The sequence below is a fragment of the Benincasa hispida genome, chromosome 12 (assembly GCF_009727055.1).
Source record: "Benincasa hispida cultivar B227 chromosome 12, ASM972705v1, whole genome shotgun sequence".
Classification (NCBI taxonomy): Eukaryota; Viridiplantae; Streptophyta; class Magnoliopsida; order Cucurbitales; family Cucurbitaceae; genus Benincasa; species Benincasa hispida.
Genome location: NC_052360.1, coordinates 30,806,911 through 30,828,558, shown reverse-complemented (window position 1 = coordinate 30,828,558; position 21,648 = coordinate 30,806,911). Strand labels below are relative to the sequence as shown.

Below are 21,648 nucleotides of genomic sequence, written 5' to 3'. Positions count from 1 at the left end.
TATTTTTAGAAAAGTGAAGTTTATGGGTATTCTTTTTTATATGTAATGCAGTCTAAAAATTTAATGAGATTAAAAAGGAATTTTGATCGGAGGTTTTCTAGAGAAATTAATTAATTAGTTATGCAGACCTGAAAATGGTAGCTTGATTAATTTGGCTCTTATTAAGAGAATGCTTGAAAACTAAACTAATAATAAAAAAAAAAAAAGTGATTTTCCAAATTTTGTTTTTGTTATTCTTTTTAGAATTTGATAAAGATTTCAAGTATTTGAATTAACAAAAGTGAAATTCAATGGTATTTTTTTCCCCCTTTTTTTGGAATCACAAATACAGAAATAAATTTAGAGTAAAAAATGATAAACCAACACAAAAATAGAATTATGTTATTTTAGTACAACAACTGCGGCATCAAAGATAAGGATCATGAAAGTATCCCAATTATTGTCAAGCTAAATTCACTTTGACCAAAACAATTAGGTTAAAGTGCATATACCGTGCTTTGAAAATTCTAACCCTATGTAGAGCATGTTTCCTGATTGAATATTATAAGATAAAGTATCATTTTGATCTTTATACTTTGAAGTATGTTTAACTTTAGTCTCTATATTTTTAGTTGTTCAATTTTAGTCTCCATACTTTCAATAAATCTTAAATTTAGTCCATAAAGTTAATTTTAATCCAAATTTATTAAATAATAATAATAAGTTTCATGCAAAAAAAAATTGTGAATATATTTTCAAAGTTTGTTGTAAAAATACTAATAGATAATAAAAAGTATTTTTAAAAACCAACAACAAACTAGCTTTGAGGCTAGCGGTGTTAAAAAAAAATCTAATTATCCAAAAAACCTGATTAATCCAACCAAATTCGTACGATTTTGGGTTGGATTTGGTTGAAATAAATGAAAATTTTATAGATTGGGTTGGTTCATGGATCCACAAAAACAATTTGGACCAATCCGAACTTATTATCAATTCTAAAAAATGTACTTATGATACAATTATATATGCACTATTTATTATAAATTTTATTCAATTTCATAATTTTTTGGATAATTTATTCTCTAACAAATCCTAAACATAAATTTTAACTTTGGAAAGAAAAAAAAATCATAATATAGATTGAAATTGAGTTTCTAATCTTGATTCAATATATAAAGTAATAAAATAAAGTTTTTACATATTAAAATTTTACTTATTTTTAAAACAAAATTTAAATAAATAACTAAAGTAATACGAACCAACCCAACCCATATATTTCGTGGAATTGGGTTCATTTAGTAAGAGTTATTTGAGTGGAATGAATTTACAATTTGAACAATTAGATTGCGTCTAAAAAGTATTTTAACCAACTCAACCCAACTTATGAACACTCATATTTTGAGCTAATATTAAGATTTATCGAAAGTATAAAAATAAAATTGAACAATTGAAAATATAGAGACTAAAATTAATTAAACCTCAGAGTATATGAACCAAAATGATATTTTAACCAATATTATAGTTATTCTACAAAGATTTAATTGCACTAGGACTAGGGAGCAATTTTGAGAATAATAATTAAATGTATAGCGATAATTTTTTAAAAATTACAAATATAGCTAAATTTATCAATGACAGACTTTATCACGAATAGACTCTTATTATTGATAGATTTATACATGCAACATAGTTATCACTAATGATTTTGAGAGCTGAATCTAAATTTGGTTGTATCTACGAATTCTTTTATATTGTGATATATATATTTGTTAATAGTTTAGGCATAATTGTTAAATTTGCAAATTAATTACCTTTACAAAAATAGGTTTAAAAGAAGTTTGAGCGGGAAGCCGAGCAGGCCCAAGTTCCGGACTTTCAGAGCCTGCAACCAGGACGCCAATGGCCCAAGCAAATCTGGGTTAGGCTTAGGTAGGGCAACTTCAATTCCCTAATTGGGTTTCGGCCATTCTCATTTCTTTGTTCATTGATTCAGGTTCAATCAACGAGACTCGGTCTGATCATTTCCAGATTCTCTTCCGCCTTTTTGAATTTCGCTGCGATCGATTGCGGCAGTCCCAACCCTCAACCGGTTCGATTCGAATCGTAGTGACACGTTTGGTAACCTATGGCCATAAACCCTAAAAACCTTACGACTTGTGGAGTAGTTTAACATGAGCATCAATTGCTTTAAAGAAGATGAAGCTTTCCGTTGAGCTTCTTGCCTTTTCTTCACTCCTCAAGCGATGGTACTCTTCTTTCGCACTCTTTTCCACATTAGTCGCAGAGCTTCTTACCGAGTAATCTCTTTATCTTCTAATTCTTCGCATCCGGATTGCCTTTCTTTCAATGTATTTAATTCCTTATCATCCTTAACATCAATAAATGCTTGTTGCATTTCTCGTCCTTTTTTCTGGTTCACTAGCTTTCTTTGTATATTTCGGCTCCCTTTTGTTAGTTGCTCGAATGCAAAAAATTCATTTGAATTTTTGGACATTGGTTCCCTTCGTATAATCATACGACAAGACCTCTGGAACGATCCTAAGATTGTTATTTTATTTGATTCAGCACTAGCGCCCATCTGGGTCTCTAAGGTTTTAGTTGAACTGAAAGAAGATCCGAAATTAGCTCTTAAGTTCTTCAAATGGGCTGGAAGCCATATTGGTTTCCACCATACTACCGAGTCTTACTGCATTGTAGTTCACATGCTGTTTCGTGCGAGAATGTATACAAATGCCCACGATATTGTTAAAGAAATGATTGTGAAGAGCCGCATCGACGTAGGTTTTCCAGTTTGTAATATATTTGATGTTTTATGGTCGACTAGGAATATTTGTATGTCAGGGCCAGGAGTCTTTGACGTTTTATTTAGTGTTTTGGTAGATTTGGGTATGCTTGAGGAAGCTAATGAATGTTTCTCTAGGATGAGGAACTTTAGGACTTTTCCCAAAGCACGTTCTTGCAATTTTCTTTTGCATAGATTATCAAAGTCAGGCAATGGACAGTTGGTGAGGAAGTTTTTCAAGGACATGATTGGGGCTGGGATTGCACCTTCAGTTTTTACCTACAATGTAATGATAGACTACTTGTGCAAAGAAGGGGATTTGGAAAACGCTAGACGTTTGTTTGTTCAAATGAGGCACATGGGCTTTTCTCCAGATGTTGTCACATATAATTCTTTGATTGATGGCTATGGCAAGGTTGGTTTATTAGAAGAAGCTGTGTATTTATTTAATGAAATGAAGGATGTAGGTTGTGTTCCTGATGTAATTACCTATAATGGGTTAATCAATTGTTTTTGCAAGTTTGAGAAGATGCCTCGAGCTTTTCATTATCTCTCTGAGATGAAGAACAATGGGTTAAAACCAAATGTTGTAACCTATAGCACATTGATTGATGCTTTTTGCAAGGAGGGAATGATGCAAGGTGCCATCAAACTTTTTTTTGATATGAGAAGGGTTGGTCTTTTACCTAATGAATTCACTTACACTTCTCTGATTGATGCCAATTGTAAGGCAGGTAATTTAACAGAAGCATGGAAGTTGTCCAACGATATGTTGCAAGCAGGAGTTAATTTAAATATAGTCACTTATACAGCCCTAATGGATGGCCTTTGTGAATATGGAAGAATGATGGAAGCAGAAGAAGTGTTTAGGTCAATGCTGAAAGATGGAATATCTCCCAACCAGCAGGTTTACACTGCATTGGTTCATGGCTATATTAAGGCGGAAAGAATGGAGGATGCAATAGAAATATTGAAGCAAATGACAGAATATAACATCAAACCAGATTTAATACTCTATGGCACCATTATTTGGGGTCTCTGTAGTCAAAGCAAACTTGAAGAAACTAAACTTATTATTAAAGAAATGAAAAGTCGGGGTATTAGTGCAAATCCTGTTATATACACAACAATTATCGATGCTTATTTTAAGGCTGGAAAAAGCTCTGATGCAATAAATCTTCTTCAGGAGATGCAGGATGCAGGTGTTGAGGCTACTGTTGTAACCTACTGTGTACTAATTGATGGTTTGTGCAAAACAGGTCTGGTTGAACTGGCAGTTGATTATTTTGGTAGAATGTCCAATCTTGGTTTACAACCTAATGTTGCTGTGTATACGGCCCTCATTGATGGTCTTTGTAAAACTAATTGCATTGAATCTGCCAAAAAGTTGTTTGATGAAATGCAATGTAGGGGTATGACCCCGGATATAACAGCTTTCACTGCTCTAGTTGATGGAAATTTGAAGCTTGGAAATCTTCAGGAAGCTTTGGATTTGATTAGCAGAATGACAGAATTAGCTACCGAGTTTGATTTGCATGCTTATACTTCCTTGGTTTCGGGATTTTCTCAATGTGGTGAGCTGCATCAAGCGAGGAAGTATTTTAATGAGATGATTGAGAAGGGCATACTTCCCGAGGAGATTTTATGTATATGTCTACTGAGAGAGTATTACAAGCTTGGAAAGCTGGATGAAGCCATTGAAATGAAGAATGAAATGCAAAGGAGGGGTTTAATTACTGAAAAGTGCAGCCATGCAGTTACCAGTCTAAAAACTTGAAAGGGAGATCCAATCTGATCATCTTTGTTGTCTGGAAGCCGAGCTTGTACTTTAATTGAAAGCACATGTGGTATTTATTCAGAATTCATTGTTATGACGACCCAAGAAACCCACCTTTCAAATGCATTCCATGTTTGACGAGAAGAACTTGCAGGCCATGTGTGATGTATCTGATGTTGATTTTGGAAGCTAGATAAGATACAGGTTTCTAGTCTCTAAATGATGATACCTGCAGGAAAATCCCATCATGTCATGCGTTTCTGTGATCATCAATCTTCTATAAATGTAAGTGACAATCTTTCTCATTCTCTTCCTCCTTTTCCCAAAAAAGAATAATTTTTTTAGATATGAGATTCGTGTATGGAACTTTTGAGAGTATTAGCCTTTTATACGAGATTGAAAGTGATTACTTTTTCTTCAACGATTATTCATGGTGCATCCATCCTGCATGTCTTCTGTCGACTAATTTGGCATGTGGGTTTCCACTTTCCAGGTCTAAGGATTCCAGTGGTACGATATTTTGATTTCCATGGAATCATTCTAGTGAAAATTCCTATCTGTTATTCTTGCGGATGGAAGCATATTCATTCAAGTTTGAAGCTCTGCATCACTCATAATGAGCAAGGTGTTAACTTGACTCTTCATGCTTGTTTATTTTTGAAATTTGATGTTCAGCTCTGTAAGCATGTGGTCACTATGGAATGGGTGAAATTATAAAGAAAAGCTGCCTCTTCTCATGGGACTGGAGGTTCTCACAGGAACCAATTTTTCTGTGCCGTTCTTCCTTTCCTTGCGGCATAAACTACTACAAGTTTTGGGTTGTCTACTCTCCTCCATTGAGGACTGTAGGTTCTTATGGAGATTATTGACAACATTAAACCTGATCCTAGAGAGTCTCTTTGAGATGCATCCTTGATTATTTCCAGTTGTTTTTGAGCATTTCCTTACTTGCAGTTTTCATGAATGATTGTAGTTTTTGCCAACAAATCTTCCTAGGGTGGCAAAATTCCTTTGAAATTCAGAACATTCCTCCGATGATCTCATTCTCTCAATTCTATGAATACACCAAGTTCACCAACAACATGATTCATAGGAGGAAATCCCAGTTATTTTCTTCCTTAAATTTATGGTGATTAAACCTTAGTTGTCTTCTTCCTTAAATTTGGCGATTACCACTCTGGTGAAGCTGCCAATCATTTTCATTTATTACATGTTTGCTCACAAATGCAGGACCTCTCTCTTTCCTTGTTTGGCTCTTTAGATTGTTTGCCTAAGAGCATGAGCGTAAGTGGGTAGGTTTTTGGTCAACAATTTCCAAATTTACATGTCAACACAGGATAAATTGAAGAGCAATAGTACACCAAGATATTTTAAGAAAACCGAACAGATCAAGCCAATGAACTAGAATCCCCATCTGAAATCGACAAACCCAACTGCAGGGTCCAGGCCAGTCAATCAAATATATGAAATCCAACATATTGAAATATTTGCGGTTTTGAAACTGTACAGAGTCGAATAGGTTGACACCAGTACATGGGTCCTTAGCCTGTAGTTGGGTGGACTATTGTACAGCTTTTCATCCGTTCAGAAAAATATGAAGGTCTTTTAACTCTAATAGAGGGGATTATAGGGCTCTTTTGGTTACGGTAATATTCTTGTATCCTGTTGTAGTTGGAGTTCTATGGAATTTTTATGGCCATTCTACTACTAACATGGTTAGTAACTGGACAAGCTTTTGTAGTTTCAGTTGATTGGGGGCTTGAAAGATGCTTTTATATTTCTCCCCTTGTAAAATTCTTTACTAGAGTAAAACTCAGTGACTCCCCCACCCCCCTCGAATGATAGTTTCCTTCGGGAATAAGGGGACACGTCTCTGTGGTATTTATATTTTAAAATTTTTATATACCTTGAAGTAGTGTATTTTAGTTATCTTTCTTAAACACTGTAATTACTCTTATGTGGTTGTTCACTTGTTCTTATTTCTATTTCTAGACAGTTTTTTACAGCATTATGAATGTGGTGAAAGGAAAGCTACTTGACTTATCACTTAAGAAGGTTATAGGCTTATAGCATCGGTTAGGCATTTCAAAGGTGGTTCCCCATTTCAATTTGTTGAGTGAACTGGTTATCAGTACAAGCTTCACTTCTATGCAGTGATGTTTGGCACATCCATCCATTTAAGTTGAATAGAAGCAACAACTTAGATGTGCCTCATTACCATAGTAATACTTGACTTAACAATGACTTGCAAAAGCTTCAGAGTTTGGTTCCCATTTCATGTCTGTTTGTTATCCATCGTCAGGAGCCGTAGTGTAGGGAACAAAATTCGGTATGGATGCCCAAGAGCAGAGCTTAGGTACATAGAGAAATTTACATCATTGTTCTGATCACTTAAATATTTGTTAGATTTATTATGGCATGTATATATCTGTTTTACTATTGATGCCACAGGGTGAACGATTTCATAGAATGTGTTTCTTTGAATTTCTCAGGTGGTTGGTTTGGGAGAGAGCTTATTTTGGCACATCAATTGTAGAAGGAAGCATTCATGTTGATGGCTGCCATATCGGCACACGTTGGGAGTTTCAAGTGTTGTATGATTCTGACTTGTTTGGCTCCTAATATATAAATGTAAGTCCCAAATTTCAAGAGTTCTGGAAGGAAGAAGCTGCTAGCTGCACAATAATTTGTTGTAGCCTTGCAGAATGAAGCCTAGAAAGGTTAGGTGATATGTACTGATTCTCCATGTTAAAAAATCTCCACATGATTTTAAGAAAAAAGCAGAAGAGAAAGAGTAGAGACATAAAGAATAGTGTTGTTATTGGTAAAAAACTGTAAACAAGAAACAGGAAGGTTCCAACTTTAATAATACTCTTTTACATAGTGTCGTTTATCGGTTGCATAAAACACTGAACCAAAAAACTTCAATTTTAGAAATTGTGGGTGTATATGTTAACCGTTGATATGTTTTGATCTTGCGAACTATCTAATGTAGTACATGTTTTGACGGGATTTTGAAATTTGATTATTCACTTTTATACTTTTATATGCAATTTTCATGTGGTTAAAATTGGTTCTGAATGATTAAAATCATGTTTTGCAATGATTTTGGAATTGACAAAAGTGATTTTAACCATTTGAAGATCACTGGCAAATATGTCCTTAGAGTGTATTTGGGTTGGGTAGGTTTTTTAAGTCCACTTGGTGTTTGATTGATCGATTAAAAAAAAAGTGAGTTAAACCCATCGTTTTACTCCTAAAAAATCCATTCCTAATAATGTTTATTTTCAGTCATTTCTCTCCTAACTCTCCTATGGCGTTTCTCTTTTCTTCGTCTATCGCTTCACATTTCTTTCATTTTTATCTCTTCCATCGTCTCTCTTCTTTATCCGATTATTAACATCCTCTTCGTCTCCTTTGCTTCTCTTCCTCTGATTGTCTCTTCTTGTTCGGCTTTTGCTTTTTGCAAGGAAATTTTGGTTCACGTCTACTTTTTTTTTTTTTTCGTTCATGTCTACTTTTGGGAGTTTTGTTGTTTTTTTTTTTTTTTTTTTTGNTTTTTTTTTTTTTTTTTTTTTTTGAGATCTACTTTCCTTTGGAGTTCTTTATTCGGATTTACTTTTTCTGGAATTTTTTTCATGGGTTTTGGATATGTAGATCTATAGGGTTTTGCGTGGTTCCTTGGATTTTTTGGGATTCAATTTTATGATTATGTGTGATTTTTTTCTTGGATTTTTAAAAAAAATTTCTTGGTTTTTTCGTGGGTTTTCATTTTTTTTTTGTAGGTCTCCTCTTGTCGCTTCAACAATGAATGTCCCTTGTCATTTTTTTTTGCTCTTCCTCAAATTTATATAATTTTTTTCTTGTAGGGTCCAAATCAATTACACATTTCCACATTTCATTCCCAATTAGTTTAAGGTTTGTTGGTTTTATGTTTAGAGGTTATAAAAACTTTAACACTTTGTGTAAAAAATGCTCATGAAGTTTCAAAAGTTTCAAAAATACACTTGAACTTTTAAAAAGAGTTCAAAAAGATATCTTTGTCATTAGTTTTGGATGAAAATCGTTAAAGTTTTGTTTAAAAAATACCTTTGAACTTGCGAAATATTTAAAAAATACCTTTAACTTAATAAAAGTTAAAAAATACCTCAACCGTTAGCATTTGAACAAAAATTATTAATTCCTTGTGACAAAAAATGATTTTAAAAATAAAAAATTGAAAAAAATGCCCCGAACAATTTGCTTGAAGTTTTCTTAAGTTTGAAAAGAATTAATTTTAAAATAAATTTTATAGGTATTTTTATTTTTTCAATATACGTTTTCACACGAGGTTTTCGGAGAAACTTGTTTCGTGGAATTTGAACTTTGTATTTGTATCAATTTTAGTATAGCAAGTACAATTTCTAACATAATAATTTTTTGATGTGTTCAAAATAAACTTTAATATTTAAACTGGGATGATCAGTTTTTGGGCATGTTGACCTTCTTAGATGATTGACTTTTGGGCTATGATCGACTTTTTGGCTTTTTGATATTCTTGGATGATCGACTTGGAGTGTAGAGTTTTTTTACAACAAATGAGGAGAGTTCCTCTATTTATAGAGGTCTCTGGTGGCGTGGGCTTGGGTTTGGTTGGTCCATAGGTCTGGCTTTTGGGTCTGATTAGTTAGACTTGAGTCTGATTGGTCCATGACCTTGACCCTTGGGCTTGATTGATTCATGGGCTTGACCTTTGGACTCAATTAGTTGGATTTGAAATATCAAATTGGGTTAAATTAATCTGATTCAATGGTCTAAAATCACGTGGCGTCATCGGACTTTATTTTCAACTTCAATTTGGACACATGTCAACTCCTAATTGGTTCCAAATTTGATGATTTAGAATTTCGTCATTAATATAGTGAATGACGTGGTAATATGCGATCGGTCCAAAATTTCTCATTCAACAAAAAAAATTATGTGTATATATGGGTTGATGAATCTTGAAAAATATAATGTTGGAATCGAAATACAAATATATCTGTTCTTGAATTTGATCTCAATTGATGTGTTAATCAAACTATGAATCTAGTACATAAATTTAACTCGAATTTGGTATAGAATTTGGAATATGACAAAATCTTAATTTGAGATTTTACCCCAATTTGATTTGGAAGGAGGATAAGAACCTAAATTTAGATAAATTTGATATACAAATTGGAAAATGTCCAAATTTAAATTTTACATCCATTTGAGATTTTCTCCTTAATTCAATTTGACTTGAGGATAAAAAGTTTAAATTTGGATGATTTAGATTTAGGATAAAATTTGAAATATACCTAAATTTTAATTTGACATTTTATCTACAATTTAATCTCAAAGTTGAACAATTTGATTTTGAATAAAAATTGGAATATGGCCAAATTTTAACTTGAGGTTTTATCCACAATTTAAATTTAATTTTGAATAAAATTTAGAACATGTTCAAATCTTGCTTGGAGATAAATTTGAGGTCGAAATCTAAAAAAATCAAATTAAATAGGACCTTAATTTGATTTTTTTAAAAAAATAATTTGAAATTAGAATAAAATCAAATTAGTAAATCTAATAAAATCTAATAATTTAAATCAAATCTTTATTTAATTTAGATTTCCTAATTTGTCACGGAATTTGGTAGAACCTCTATACATAGGACTCCGAACCCTATAGTATCCTCATCCCTTCTTCTTCTAAGCTTTTCTTTTTCTCTCTCTTTTCTTTTCTCTTTTCCATTTTCTCTCTTTTTTCTTTTCTTTTTTCTTTTCTTCTCCTTTTTCGTTTTTTTCAATTTTTTTTCCTTTTCTCTCTCTCTCTCTCTCTTTTTCTCCTTTTTTCTACATTCCCTTTTTTTTACACTTAAATCCCATTTTTATTATTTACTTCTAACTCCTTCTTTCTTCTTTTAATCTCGGAGGATTTCCTTTTAAAATTTACTAACTTGCCCCATTGACTTTTTTTTACTGCTACGAATAGGACGGGAGGTAGTTTGGGTTTTTGCAAGCACAACCTCAGTCTGTGACCTATCGATTTTGTTTTAAGTGTCGTCAGCTTCAAGAGTTAGGGTGTCTTCTGATTATTGGGAGAATTCTCTATAGGTCCTCTGGAGTGTAGAATTTTTAACCTTAACAAATGAGGAGAGCTCATCTATTTATAAAGTTTTCTGGTGGGTCTCGTGGCTTGGGCTTGGCTGGTCCATGGGCCTGACCCTTGGGCTCGATTAGTTGGACTTGGGCTTGGTTGGTCCATGGGCTTGACCTTTGGGCCCAATTAGTTCGATTTGGGCCTGATTTGACATTTGGGTCAAATTCAGCCTATTTTTGGGCTTAGTTGGACTTAACCTACATAATAATATCAAATTAGGTCAAATTAATCTTATCTGACTTAACGATCATGATGAAACCACTCATCAAAATTTGTCTTCAACTTCAATTTGGGACACATGTCAACTTCTAATTGATTCCAAATTTGATGATTTAGAATTTCTTCATTAATTTAGTGAATGATGTGTCAATTTGTGATTGGTCCAAAATTTCTCATTCAACAGGTACTCTCATATTTCTCTTAATTTTTCAATTCTTAGCTTACACCAATTTTCTCAACAACCAAAATAAAAACCAAAATTTTAAGTTAAAACATAAAATACCACAAAATTCCATAATCAAAATCTCATCTTTTTTATTTGATTATTTATTATTTTGGTATGTTTCAAGTGTAGAGTTTGATTTTGGAATTTTGGTAAACAAATTAAGAAAAAACCATCTATTTATGGTATACAAGTTTAAAAAGAAAATAATATTTGATAAAAGTTTCAATAAATATTTGGTAAAAATTATTTTAAGAAAAAAAATGTTTATGGTAAACAAGTTTAAAAAAAGTATATTAAATTAAAATGAAACTAGTTGGTAAATAAAATTAAAAAAGTAAATAGTTTTTGTCATAACAAGGTTAAGAAAATAGGTGCATAGTTGAAAATCAATCAACAATAGCAAAGCAAAAAAAGTAAATAATAATAATAATAATAAAGACACACACACAAACAAACAAAAAAGGTAACCAATCTCATTTTCAAAAACTGCATCAGATACCTCAACTCAACTCAACTCTGCACACCAAACACAAACATTATGACTCAACTCAACTTAACACCCCATATACAGACAATAATTACCAACTCATTTCAACTCTTGAGTAAACTTTGAATACTGAATAAGTTATCTTGAGTAAGCTTTGAATACAATTTCTTCACTCAATATACATTATGGAAAAAAATATTTCTGGAGTTTGTAATTGAGAAGTTCTTCTAAATTTTAGAGGGTGTTTGAGGTGAGGAGATAAGATGAGAAGAATTGAGATATGAACTCAACTCATTGGTTGAGAGATTTATATGTCATTGACATTTTATACCATGTCCACTAACAGTGCACTCAGCCTTCAATTCCACCAATGCCTCGTTGTTCAACTTCGATGACCACCTCTGACAATCAAACTCCGACAATCCCCTCCAACAGCCAATTTTGGCCACCGCATACGTCTAACTTTGGCAACATTCAACCATCACTGTTGAGGGCCAATTATGACAATCTCCAATGGCGGCCAATCTACCAACTTCGACGACCATTGTTTTAAATTGTGACTACTACAAATTTGAGCTTTGTTAACACTTTTTTTTTAAAAATTTTTTTATTGACGCTTATGACACAAAACCATCAATAAAACTTTAATTTGAAGTTTAAAAATAACTATTAATTTTAAAATAATATAAGATATCAATAAATGTTTATATTTAAGTTGATGCACAAAATTGACAATAAAAACACGTTGACACAAAAGTACGTAAGTTCTATCAAAACTAGGGATGTCTAATTTTCCTATGGGGACGGGGCCTCGCGGGACCACACCCCGAACGGGGCTGGGTACCTCGATTAGGCGGGGAATGGGGGAGGGAGTGGGGAAAAAAATTCTCCATGAGCTAAACAGGACGTGACGGGGATGCATTCCCGTCCTCACCCCTGGCCCTGGCCCCGTTCCCCATTCCCGTCTCGATTAACTTTTACATATTTATTTAGTATAGTTATTTTATGTTATGTTATTATTATTATTATATAAATATTACATTTAAATTTCAAATTTGACTATTTATTGGGAAAGATAATGAATATGTTTAAATTGAATGTTTAAATTTGGATTAATATGTGAAAATTTGATTTATATTTATTTATTTCACTAAAAAATTAATTCATTTTTTTGGGCCAAAATTGAGTAATTTATCTTTAAATTCAAATTGTCATCTAAAACAAACCATAATAAATAATTTAATAATAATAATTTAGTGATAAAGTTAATTATTTAATTAAAATTTGCTCACATTAATGATTTAAATTAATTGATTTTTTTCTAAAAAAAAATAACGGAAAAAAATCCCCGCGAGGAATCCGTCCCCGTGAATTCCCCGTGGGGAATCCCCGCCCGATCCCTGTGGAAAATTTTATGGGATGGGGAATGAAATGGGGAACGGGGCAGAGGATGGGGAATGACTCAAAACGTTGAATTTTCAGTTTTTTTTTTTTATTAGTTCATAATATTTTATAGTCAATATTGATAGTAATTTAACATCAATAAAATCACTTTTATCATGTAAGAAATAAAACAAACTTTTATGTAAAAACACTTTTGAGAAAAAAATGTTAGACACATAAATGTTTTTATTTTAAAAAGTTTTTTTTTAATCAAAATGATTTAACTAGAAATGTCACATGCACAAAATTTTTAAATGATGAATTAAATTAAAAAATTGAAAAACATGATTAAAAGTAAACCCTAAATCCCATTTTCCAAAACTCTCAATAGCACATGTGTACTTAAAAAAGAATAAAATGAAGTGTAATCTATAGTTTATTGAAAAATATATGTAGCATTATTGAATAAAAAATGTTTCAGACAAAAAGTAACCATCATAAAAGCAGATTTTTTATATAAGAAAAAATACACCAGTTACCCCTAATATTTGAACTCAACACACCAAAGACCCAAATATACAGACATATGACCTCCAGACATATGAACTCAACTTAGCATACCAAACAACCCCTTAATGTTCTACCAAAATGGTTAAAATACTCACCCTATCTTCATTGCCGCTGCTGGTAGTTACTGACGATCATCGCCACCTAGACGTTGGTAACAACTAACACCCCCTGTCGTCGACTACTTTGTCGACTACCCATGAAGAATAATATCCCTTAAAATTAGTTGAGTTATATGTAAGTTGAATTGTTAAAATCTTAGAGATAAATTTATATATAAAACTATTAGTGATACTTTTTAAAAAAAGAAACTTACCCACCAAAATAACGCGTAAAAATTTGAGGTTCTAATATGTGAATCACTTAAAAGTACGTTCAAGAGGTTAATAACTATTGGTACATGGTTATGGGTGATTATAGACCAAAGAGCATAATCGACATGTAGCGAAAACAGAAACAACAAAATCAATAAGATAGCATGACTTGGACTGAAAGTGTTAACTTAGGACCAAAATGGCTTAGAAGGCCAAAGCCAGTGTGTTTGGCTTTGGCCAAGGACGATGTTGAGCCTCATAAAATGCCTAATGAGGCATGCCTCACACATGCCTTGGCCCAAAAGATCATCTTAGGCCCAAAATATAGTTAAAAGAAGGTTTTCGACCTCGGTTGACCCTAGCAAAATACCAAAAAGATCACGCCCCTCGATGCCCCAATTTAATGAGTCAAAGAATAATCCTAATGCAACTTCAAAGATCCTAAAAGGAAGGATCTAAGTTAACTATAGATATGTCCACAGGGTAGGGAGGTGTGGGGACAGGGATGGGGAAGGCTTCCCCGTTCCCATCATCGCCTCCTATTTTAATCCCCATCCCCGCTAAATTTTCCGCGGGGAAAACACAGGTATCAAGTTTCCCGTAGGGAAAAATTTCCTATTTATTTTTTAAAATTTTTTTTAGCCATTTATTTCAATTTATTCTCAACCAAATAAAAGTTCCAAAACTTTCTATATTAAATGGTCATTTCGTTATGAAATCTATTGCTTAAAAAAATAATATTTAATATTTAATTTGTAAAAGATATAATTAAATTGTTTAGTATTCATAATTTCTCAAAGTTAAAAGTAAATATTACAACAACATATTCAAGTTTTCACCTTAAAGTGTAATTTGAATAGTATGTAGTTGACATACAAGTGGATCGTGTTCAAGTAATAACCTAAAAAGATCTACAGTACATGGATAAGGCTGGGTGTCTTATCTTGGTAACACTGTGGATACGGCCCACTTTGTAAGTATTACAAATGTTGTAAGTATTACAAACGATTTGATCCAAATCGTTCATGTGGAGATATATGAGTGAGGTATCCTATGCAATGAGTTTGTATAAGACCAGACCACAAAATATACAATCTCTCTTTGTAACACCATTAACTGAAGAGATTAAATATTTCATATGATGACTATGTAAATCTATCTTAATCATGATTGAGTTATGAACTCCTTGTTTGGATGTATGCCCTAAAGCCTCATAGTTATATGTTATTTGAATCAATAGTTGATTATTTTTATATGCCATAATCTATTATACAAAGATCCAAGATTATCTGATGTGACTTAAACATGTATGTGGAGACATAAAAGTGGACCATGTTTAAGTGATAATTTAAATGGTCTGTAGTATGTGGATAAAGTTGGGTGCCTTATCTTGGTAACACTATTGATACGACCCATTTTGTAATTGTTATAATTATTATAAAGTGTTATAAATGATCTGATTTTGATCATTCATGTAGAGATATGATGTGGAGATATGTGAACGGGGGTATTCTATACATAGTTTGTATAAGATTGGACCACGAAATGCAGTCTCTCTTTATAATGTCGTTACTAGAAGAGATTTATATTTCACCAGGATGACTATAGATGACTGGACCTGAATCCTGAATGAGTTGTGAATTTCTGCCTATAAGAGCGGTCCTTTGATTTGTATGGGTGAGAGTGTCAAATTTGCTGACTTAATAAGCCTACCATTTTGGGGATTCGTCGGATTAGGGAGCTAGAAACACAACTACACAAGAAAGAATTCATTATTTCCTTATTGTTAAGGTAAGTAGATAAATTGCTCCCTTAAGAGCTGATTCCGGGGCTTGAACAATGTGGCCCCTTACCTTCTTCTGGCCCATGAGGGGTTCAGTTATAGTTGGACTATGACTAGTTGTTCATTAGAGGGATTAGTAGTACTTAAAGAGTTAAATGTGGGGTAAAATGGTAATTTTGACCCAATTGTACTTACGAGCAATTTTTTAAGGGTCAAAGCACTATTGATTGGTTATATCCAATGGACTCAGAAATATATTTATAGTGCAAAAAGTGTAGTTGTCAGTCTTTAGTGGAGTGACCGACAGTTAATGAAGGCTGATTAATTTAATTAAATAATTAAATTAATTAATCAAATATCATTGGTGAAGGATATCGGACATGAGGATTTCCATGAGTAGCAGAATAATCGTTGCAAATTTCATTCGTATATGAACATTAACAATTACAATCAAGAAACGGAAACTAACTGGTCATGTATATGATGAAATTATAGCATGTTTTACTAAGATCAAGGGATAGAATTACACATACCTTTGAAGACTCATCTTTAACACCCTTGATCACAAACACTCGAACAACCAGCAAGACTGCAAACCTGAATGCTCGAACATTACGACCACTACACAACACGATCACAGCGACTACAAACTCAACGTTCTCCAACATCACAAACACAACGAACTCCAAGACCATGAACACAACGAACGACCTCCAATAAACCTCAACTATGTCGAGCTGAGTACGAAACTACCACAATGGCTACCTTGGTATTCTCAGTGTGAGAATCCAAAAGTGTGGGCTCTGTGTGGACTTGGTTAGAGGACAAGCCTGGAGGAAATACAATCGTGTAAATGATTGAGCAAGTGGGAGATGACAAGTCTATCGTATAGACGATGCCTAATCATTTAACAGAAGCTATGTGATCTTTTAACAAAAGCTCCACGATCGTTTAGCTAGTCGGCCAGTTGAGTGACTATCGTGTAGAGTCACTCCACGATCGTCTAGTCTCTCTTCAACTACCGTTTAGTGAATCCAATTCACTTGATAGTTACCGTGAGTAATTTTTTAGAATAGAAATCTCAATTCAACAACTACAAAATTTAGAAAAACATTTTTTCTTTTATCTCACGATTACCATGAAACCACCAATAACCTCTCACTCAATTGATTATTAGAGAAAAAGAGATAATTATCCAATAATTAATATTATTATAAATATATATGATAACCAACTTACCATACTACATTTATAACCTATAGTTTTAATATTTGATCTCATGAAACATATAAACCATAACTTTTTTTCTATTCCATGGTTCTTAATGTAATCTCATTTACATTAATCTTCCACTTGATGTATCTCATACATCACACTGATTATATCATATATAATCGAATTACCTCTTGTCTATTTGAACATTTCAAATTAACACCAAGAATTAATCCTCAACTTGAATCTATTGAGCTACCAAGGAGACCTTATGGATCTGGAGCTCGAAGCTCCAACAGTACGTGAATAACTAACTAAACTCTTTAGTCACGGGATCCACCATCCGTTAGCTACCAGGCACTCCACTAAAGATCGATAGTTGAACTCTCCTTACCACAAATATATTATGTGTCCATATCAACCAATCAATAATGCGATAACCCTTCCCAGATCGCTTGTAAGTACAGCTGGGCCAATAACCGTTATGCCCCTGTAGTTACATCTAACTCCTTAAGTACCACTGATCCCTCTAATGAACATAAGTCATAGTCCTACTATAACTGAGTCCTCTCTTCCAAAGCGAATTCGTGGCCACTATGTTCAAGATCCAGTATCAGTCCATAAGGGAGCAATCTATCTACTTATCCCTGCTTCGGGGAAGGAGTGAATTCCATCTTGTGTAACTGAGTTTTCAGCTCCCAAAACAGACAAGTCCCAAAAAAGGTAGGCATGTTGAGTTGGCAATCTAGTCACTCTCACCCATACTAATCAAAGAACCGTCCTCAAAGGCAGAAGTTCCCAAAACACTCAGGATTGAAGTCATGTCACCTATGATTGTTTAGGTGAGATGTAAGTCTTCAGTATCAATGACGTTATATACAGAGACGAATCATCTTGTGGTCCGGTTTTATACAAACTCTTTGTATAGGACACCCCCGCTCGCATGTCTCCATATGAATGGTTAGAATTTACCATCTATAGTAGTTCATAACACTTGCAAACCTCTACAAAGCGGTCTGTATCCGTAGTATCACCAGGATTAGGTATCCCTCTTTAATCCTTATACTATAGACCTATTTAGGTTATCACTTAAGGCATGACCCACTTGTATATCTCATATACATGCTTAAGTTTTCATATAATAACCATGGAACTTTATTTATTGGATATAAGTAAATGCCAGATAAAATAACTCTTATTTTATTCATAACAATGTGAATGTATTCTAAACTTCGAGACTCCAGGAGAATTAGGACACCAATCCTAACAATCTCCCACTTGTCCTAATGCCTCGAGAGACTAATGTACAATACAAGATAAATACATGTACAATATACAATAAACTAGGGCATACCCTAATATCATCTCCAATTTTCCCTAGATAAGATGTTGATGTTCTGCAGACCTAGACTCTCTAGGTGATTCTCGAACACTTTAGTCGTGAGAACCTTTGTAAAGGGATCAACAACATTGTGCTCCATCGCGATCTTCGTGAATATCACATCACCGCGATGTACAATCTCCCTAATCAATTGGTATTTCCATTTGATATTCTTGTATCGACGATGACTCCGAGGTTCCTTCGAATTTGCCACAGCCCTGCTGTTATCATAATAAAGATTGATCGACAAATCCATATTTGGAACAACTTTCAAATCTATAAGGAATTTCCTCAACCAAACAGCCTTCTTAGCTGCTTCACAAGCAACTACGTATTCGGCTTCCATAGTGGAGTCTGCGATGCATTCTTGCTTGAAGCTTTGCCACACTACAGCCTCTCCATTCAGAGTGAACACTGACCCTGATGTCAATTTGCGAGAATCTCTATCAGTCTGAAAGTCAGAGTCTGTGTATCTTGTGAGGACCAGATTCTTATCTCTATACACGAGCATGTAGTCCCTCATTCTCCGAAGATATTTGAGGATCGTCTTGACCATCATCAAGTGATCAAATCTTGGATTGGACTGATAACGATTGACAATCCCTACTACGTAGCAAATGTCGGGTCTAGTACACAACATTGCATACATTAAGCTTCCTACAGCTGAAGCATGGGGACTCTGTCTTATCTCCTTAACCTCTTGAGGTGTCTTAGGACATTGATCCTTAGATAAAATGATTTCATGCTTGAAGGGTAATAAACCCCTCTTGGAATACTGCATCTTATACCTTATCAACATTTGATCGATGTACGATACCTGAGATAAGGCTAACATCTTGTTCTTACGATCCTGAATGATCTGGATCCTTAAAACTACTGTACCTCACCCAAATTTTCATTTGGAACTGGGCAGCTAGCCATTTCTTAATGTCAGTCAGATACCCTACATCATTCCCAATGAGTAGGATATCATCCACATACAGTACCAGGAAAGCTACTGAGTTGTTGATGATCTTCTTGTAAATACAAGGCTTATCAATGTTCTGATCAAAGTCAAATAACTTGACTGTAGTGTCAAATCTAATGTTCCACGATCGAGACGCTTGTTTTAGCCCATAAATGGACCGATTAAGCTTTCAAACATTTTACTTTTGATCTGGAACTACAAACTCCTCTGGTTAAGCCATGTAGATGGTCTCCTTAAGATTACCATTAAGAAAGGTCGTCTTGATGTCCATTTGCCATATCTCATAATCATAAAATGTGGCTATGGATAGGAGTATCCCAATAGACTTGAACATGACAACAAGTGAGAAAGTTTCCTCATAGTCAACTCTCTCGACCTAGGTATACCCTTTGCCACGAGTCTAGCCTTAAAGGTTTGCATTTTTCCATCTACACCTCTCTTTCGCTTATAGATCCATTTACACCCTATAGGTCTTACCCCATCAGGCGGATTCATAAGCTCCTAGACGTTATTGAAATACATAGGCTCTATCTCCTGGTTCATAGATTTAATCCATTCATCTTTGTCAACATCCTCTATTGCTTTCTTAAAAGATAATGGATCCTCGACCCCATCATTAGAAATGTTTTGGACTTCGGTCAAACCCATGTAGCGATCCGGTGGGTTCATAACCCTCCCATCGAGGCAGTCTCAACTCTTGAGCTTGTTGACTAGATGACCGACTCAACAACCCTTGTTGATCTGTCGACCTGTTCAACAACTCTTGTTGAACCCTCAGTAGTCTCAGTCTCACTAGAAATCTCACGTAAAACAAGCTTACTTCATGGCTTATGATTCTTTATGTGGTATTCTTTCAAGAAGATAGCATTTGTAGAAACAAACACTTTGTTCTCACTCAGATCATAAAAGTATCCATCCCTCGTTTCCTTAGGGTAGGCTACAAAGAGGAAAACTTTCGAACGTGGTTCCAACTTCTTCGGGTTGGTTACAAGCACATGTATCGGACACCCCCAAATCCTGAAGTGGCGTAAACTACCTTTACGGCCTTTCCACAACTCAAAAGGTGTTTCAGAAACACTTTTTGAGGGAACATTGTTCAGAATATAGCATGCAGTCTCCACTGCAAAACCCTAAAACGAGTATGGAAGATGAACATAACTCATCATAGATCGAACCATGTCCAACAAGGTTCTGTTTCTCCTTTCTGATACACCATTCTGCTAAGGTGTACCTGGGGCCAAGAGTTGGGACACAATCCCATGTTCTATATAGTTCTGGAATTAAAGGTCCATATACTCTCCACAACGATCAGATCGTAGTGCTTTTATCTTCTTACCTAACAAGTTTTCAACTTCAACCTTATACTTCTTGAATTTGTCAAGGGCTTTAGACTTATGTTGCATTAGGTAAAGATACCTATACCTTGAATAATCATCTATGAAAAAGATGAAATATTCATGCCCATCTTGAGCTCTAACACTCATTGAACCACAGAGGTCTGAATGTATAAGCTCCAAGGCTTCATTGGCTCTATAACATTTTCTAGTAAAAGGTCGTTTGGTCATCTTGTCTTTGAGGCATGATTCACACACCGACAAGGAATTTTCTTCTAAACTCTTTAGAAGTACACTTTTCACCAACTGCTTAATCCTATTGAGATTGATGTGATCTAACCTTAAATGTCAAAAATGGGTGTTTTCCTTAGGAGAAACCTTTGGTCTTTTAGCTATTATTGTCGTACTGAACATTTCAGTGTTAAACAAGGCTTTTATGACTAACGACCTTAGTACATATAAGTTACTTTCCATTGAACCAAAACCAATCTCCATTCCATTCTTGAAAATAAACACTTTATTCTCAGAAAAAGAGACAATATAACCTTGTTCAATGAGACAAGAAACTTAGACTAAGTTCCTCTTAATATGAGGAACTACGAAAATATTATCCAGTAACAGATAATGTTTCTTGTCCAAAAATAACTTTAACCTACCTACAGCAACAGCTGAAATAACCTCACCAGTACCGACTCGAAGAGTCATCTCTCTCTGTGGCAACGTTTGCTAGGAACTGAATCCTTAGTAAGAGGAACTGACATGGTTAGTAGCACCCGAATCTAGGATCAGGCAGAATCATCATTCTCTACCAAACACGTCTCCAAGACCAATAAATCGATTTTACTATCTTTAGACATCCTCCTCTTTTGGAGAGTAGTGGGATCAGTATCAGAACCTAAATAAGCTCCAAGTTTCATGTCAAAGAACACTTCTTTTCTATGAACCTTAACAGTGTCAGCAACATTTGCTTTCTCTTCCTGGAGTTTAACTTTGGAATTGACACTGTCATCTATCCCTTTGTGCTCGAAAAGTAAGAACTGACGTTCAAACAATTCTTACAATGAGTCCATGATTTCAT

The 21,648-nt window shown here is 34.1% G+C and overlaps 1 protein-coding gene across 1 annotated transcript; it reads left to right on the top strand.

Moving 5' to 3' along the window:
- Positions 1–1,922: 1,922 nt before the first annotated feature.
- Positions 1,923–7,550, top strand: LOC120092832 (putative pentatricopeptide repeat-containing protein At2g02150). Its single transcript, XM_039051056.1, has 4 exons — positions 1,923–4,823; positions 5,032–5,163; positions 6,531–6,894; positions 7,031–7,550. The coding sequence occupies exon 1, from the start codon at positions 2,223–2,225 to the stop codon at positions 4,536–4,538; it is 2,316 nt and encodes a 771-aa protein (XP_038906984.1). The 5' UTR covers positions 1,923–2,222; the 3' UTR covers positions 4,539–4,823; positions 5,032–5,163; positions 6,531–6,894; positions 7,031–7,550.
- The last annotated feature ends 14,098 nt before the right edge of the window (positions 7,551–21,648 follow it).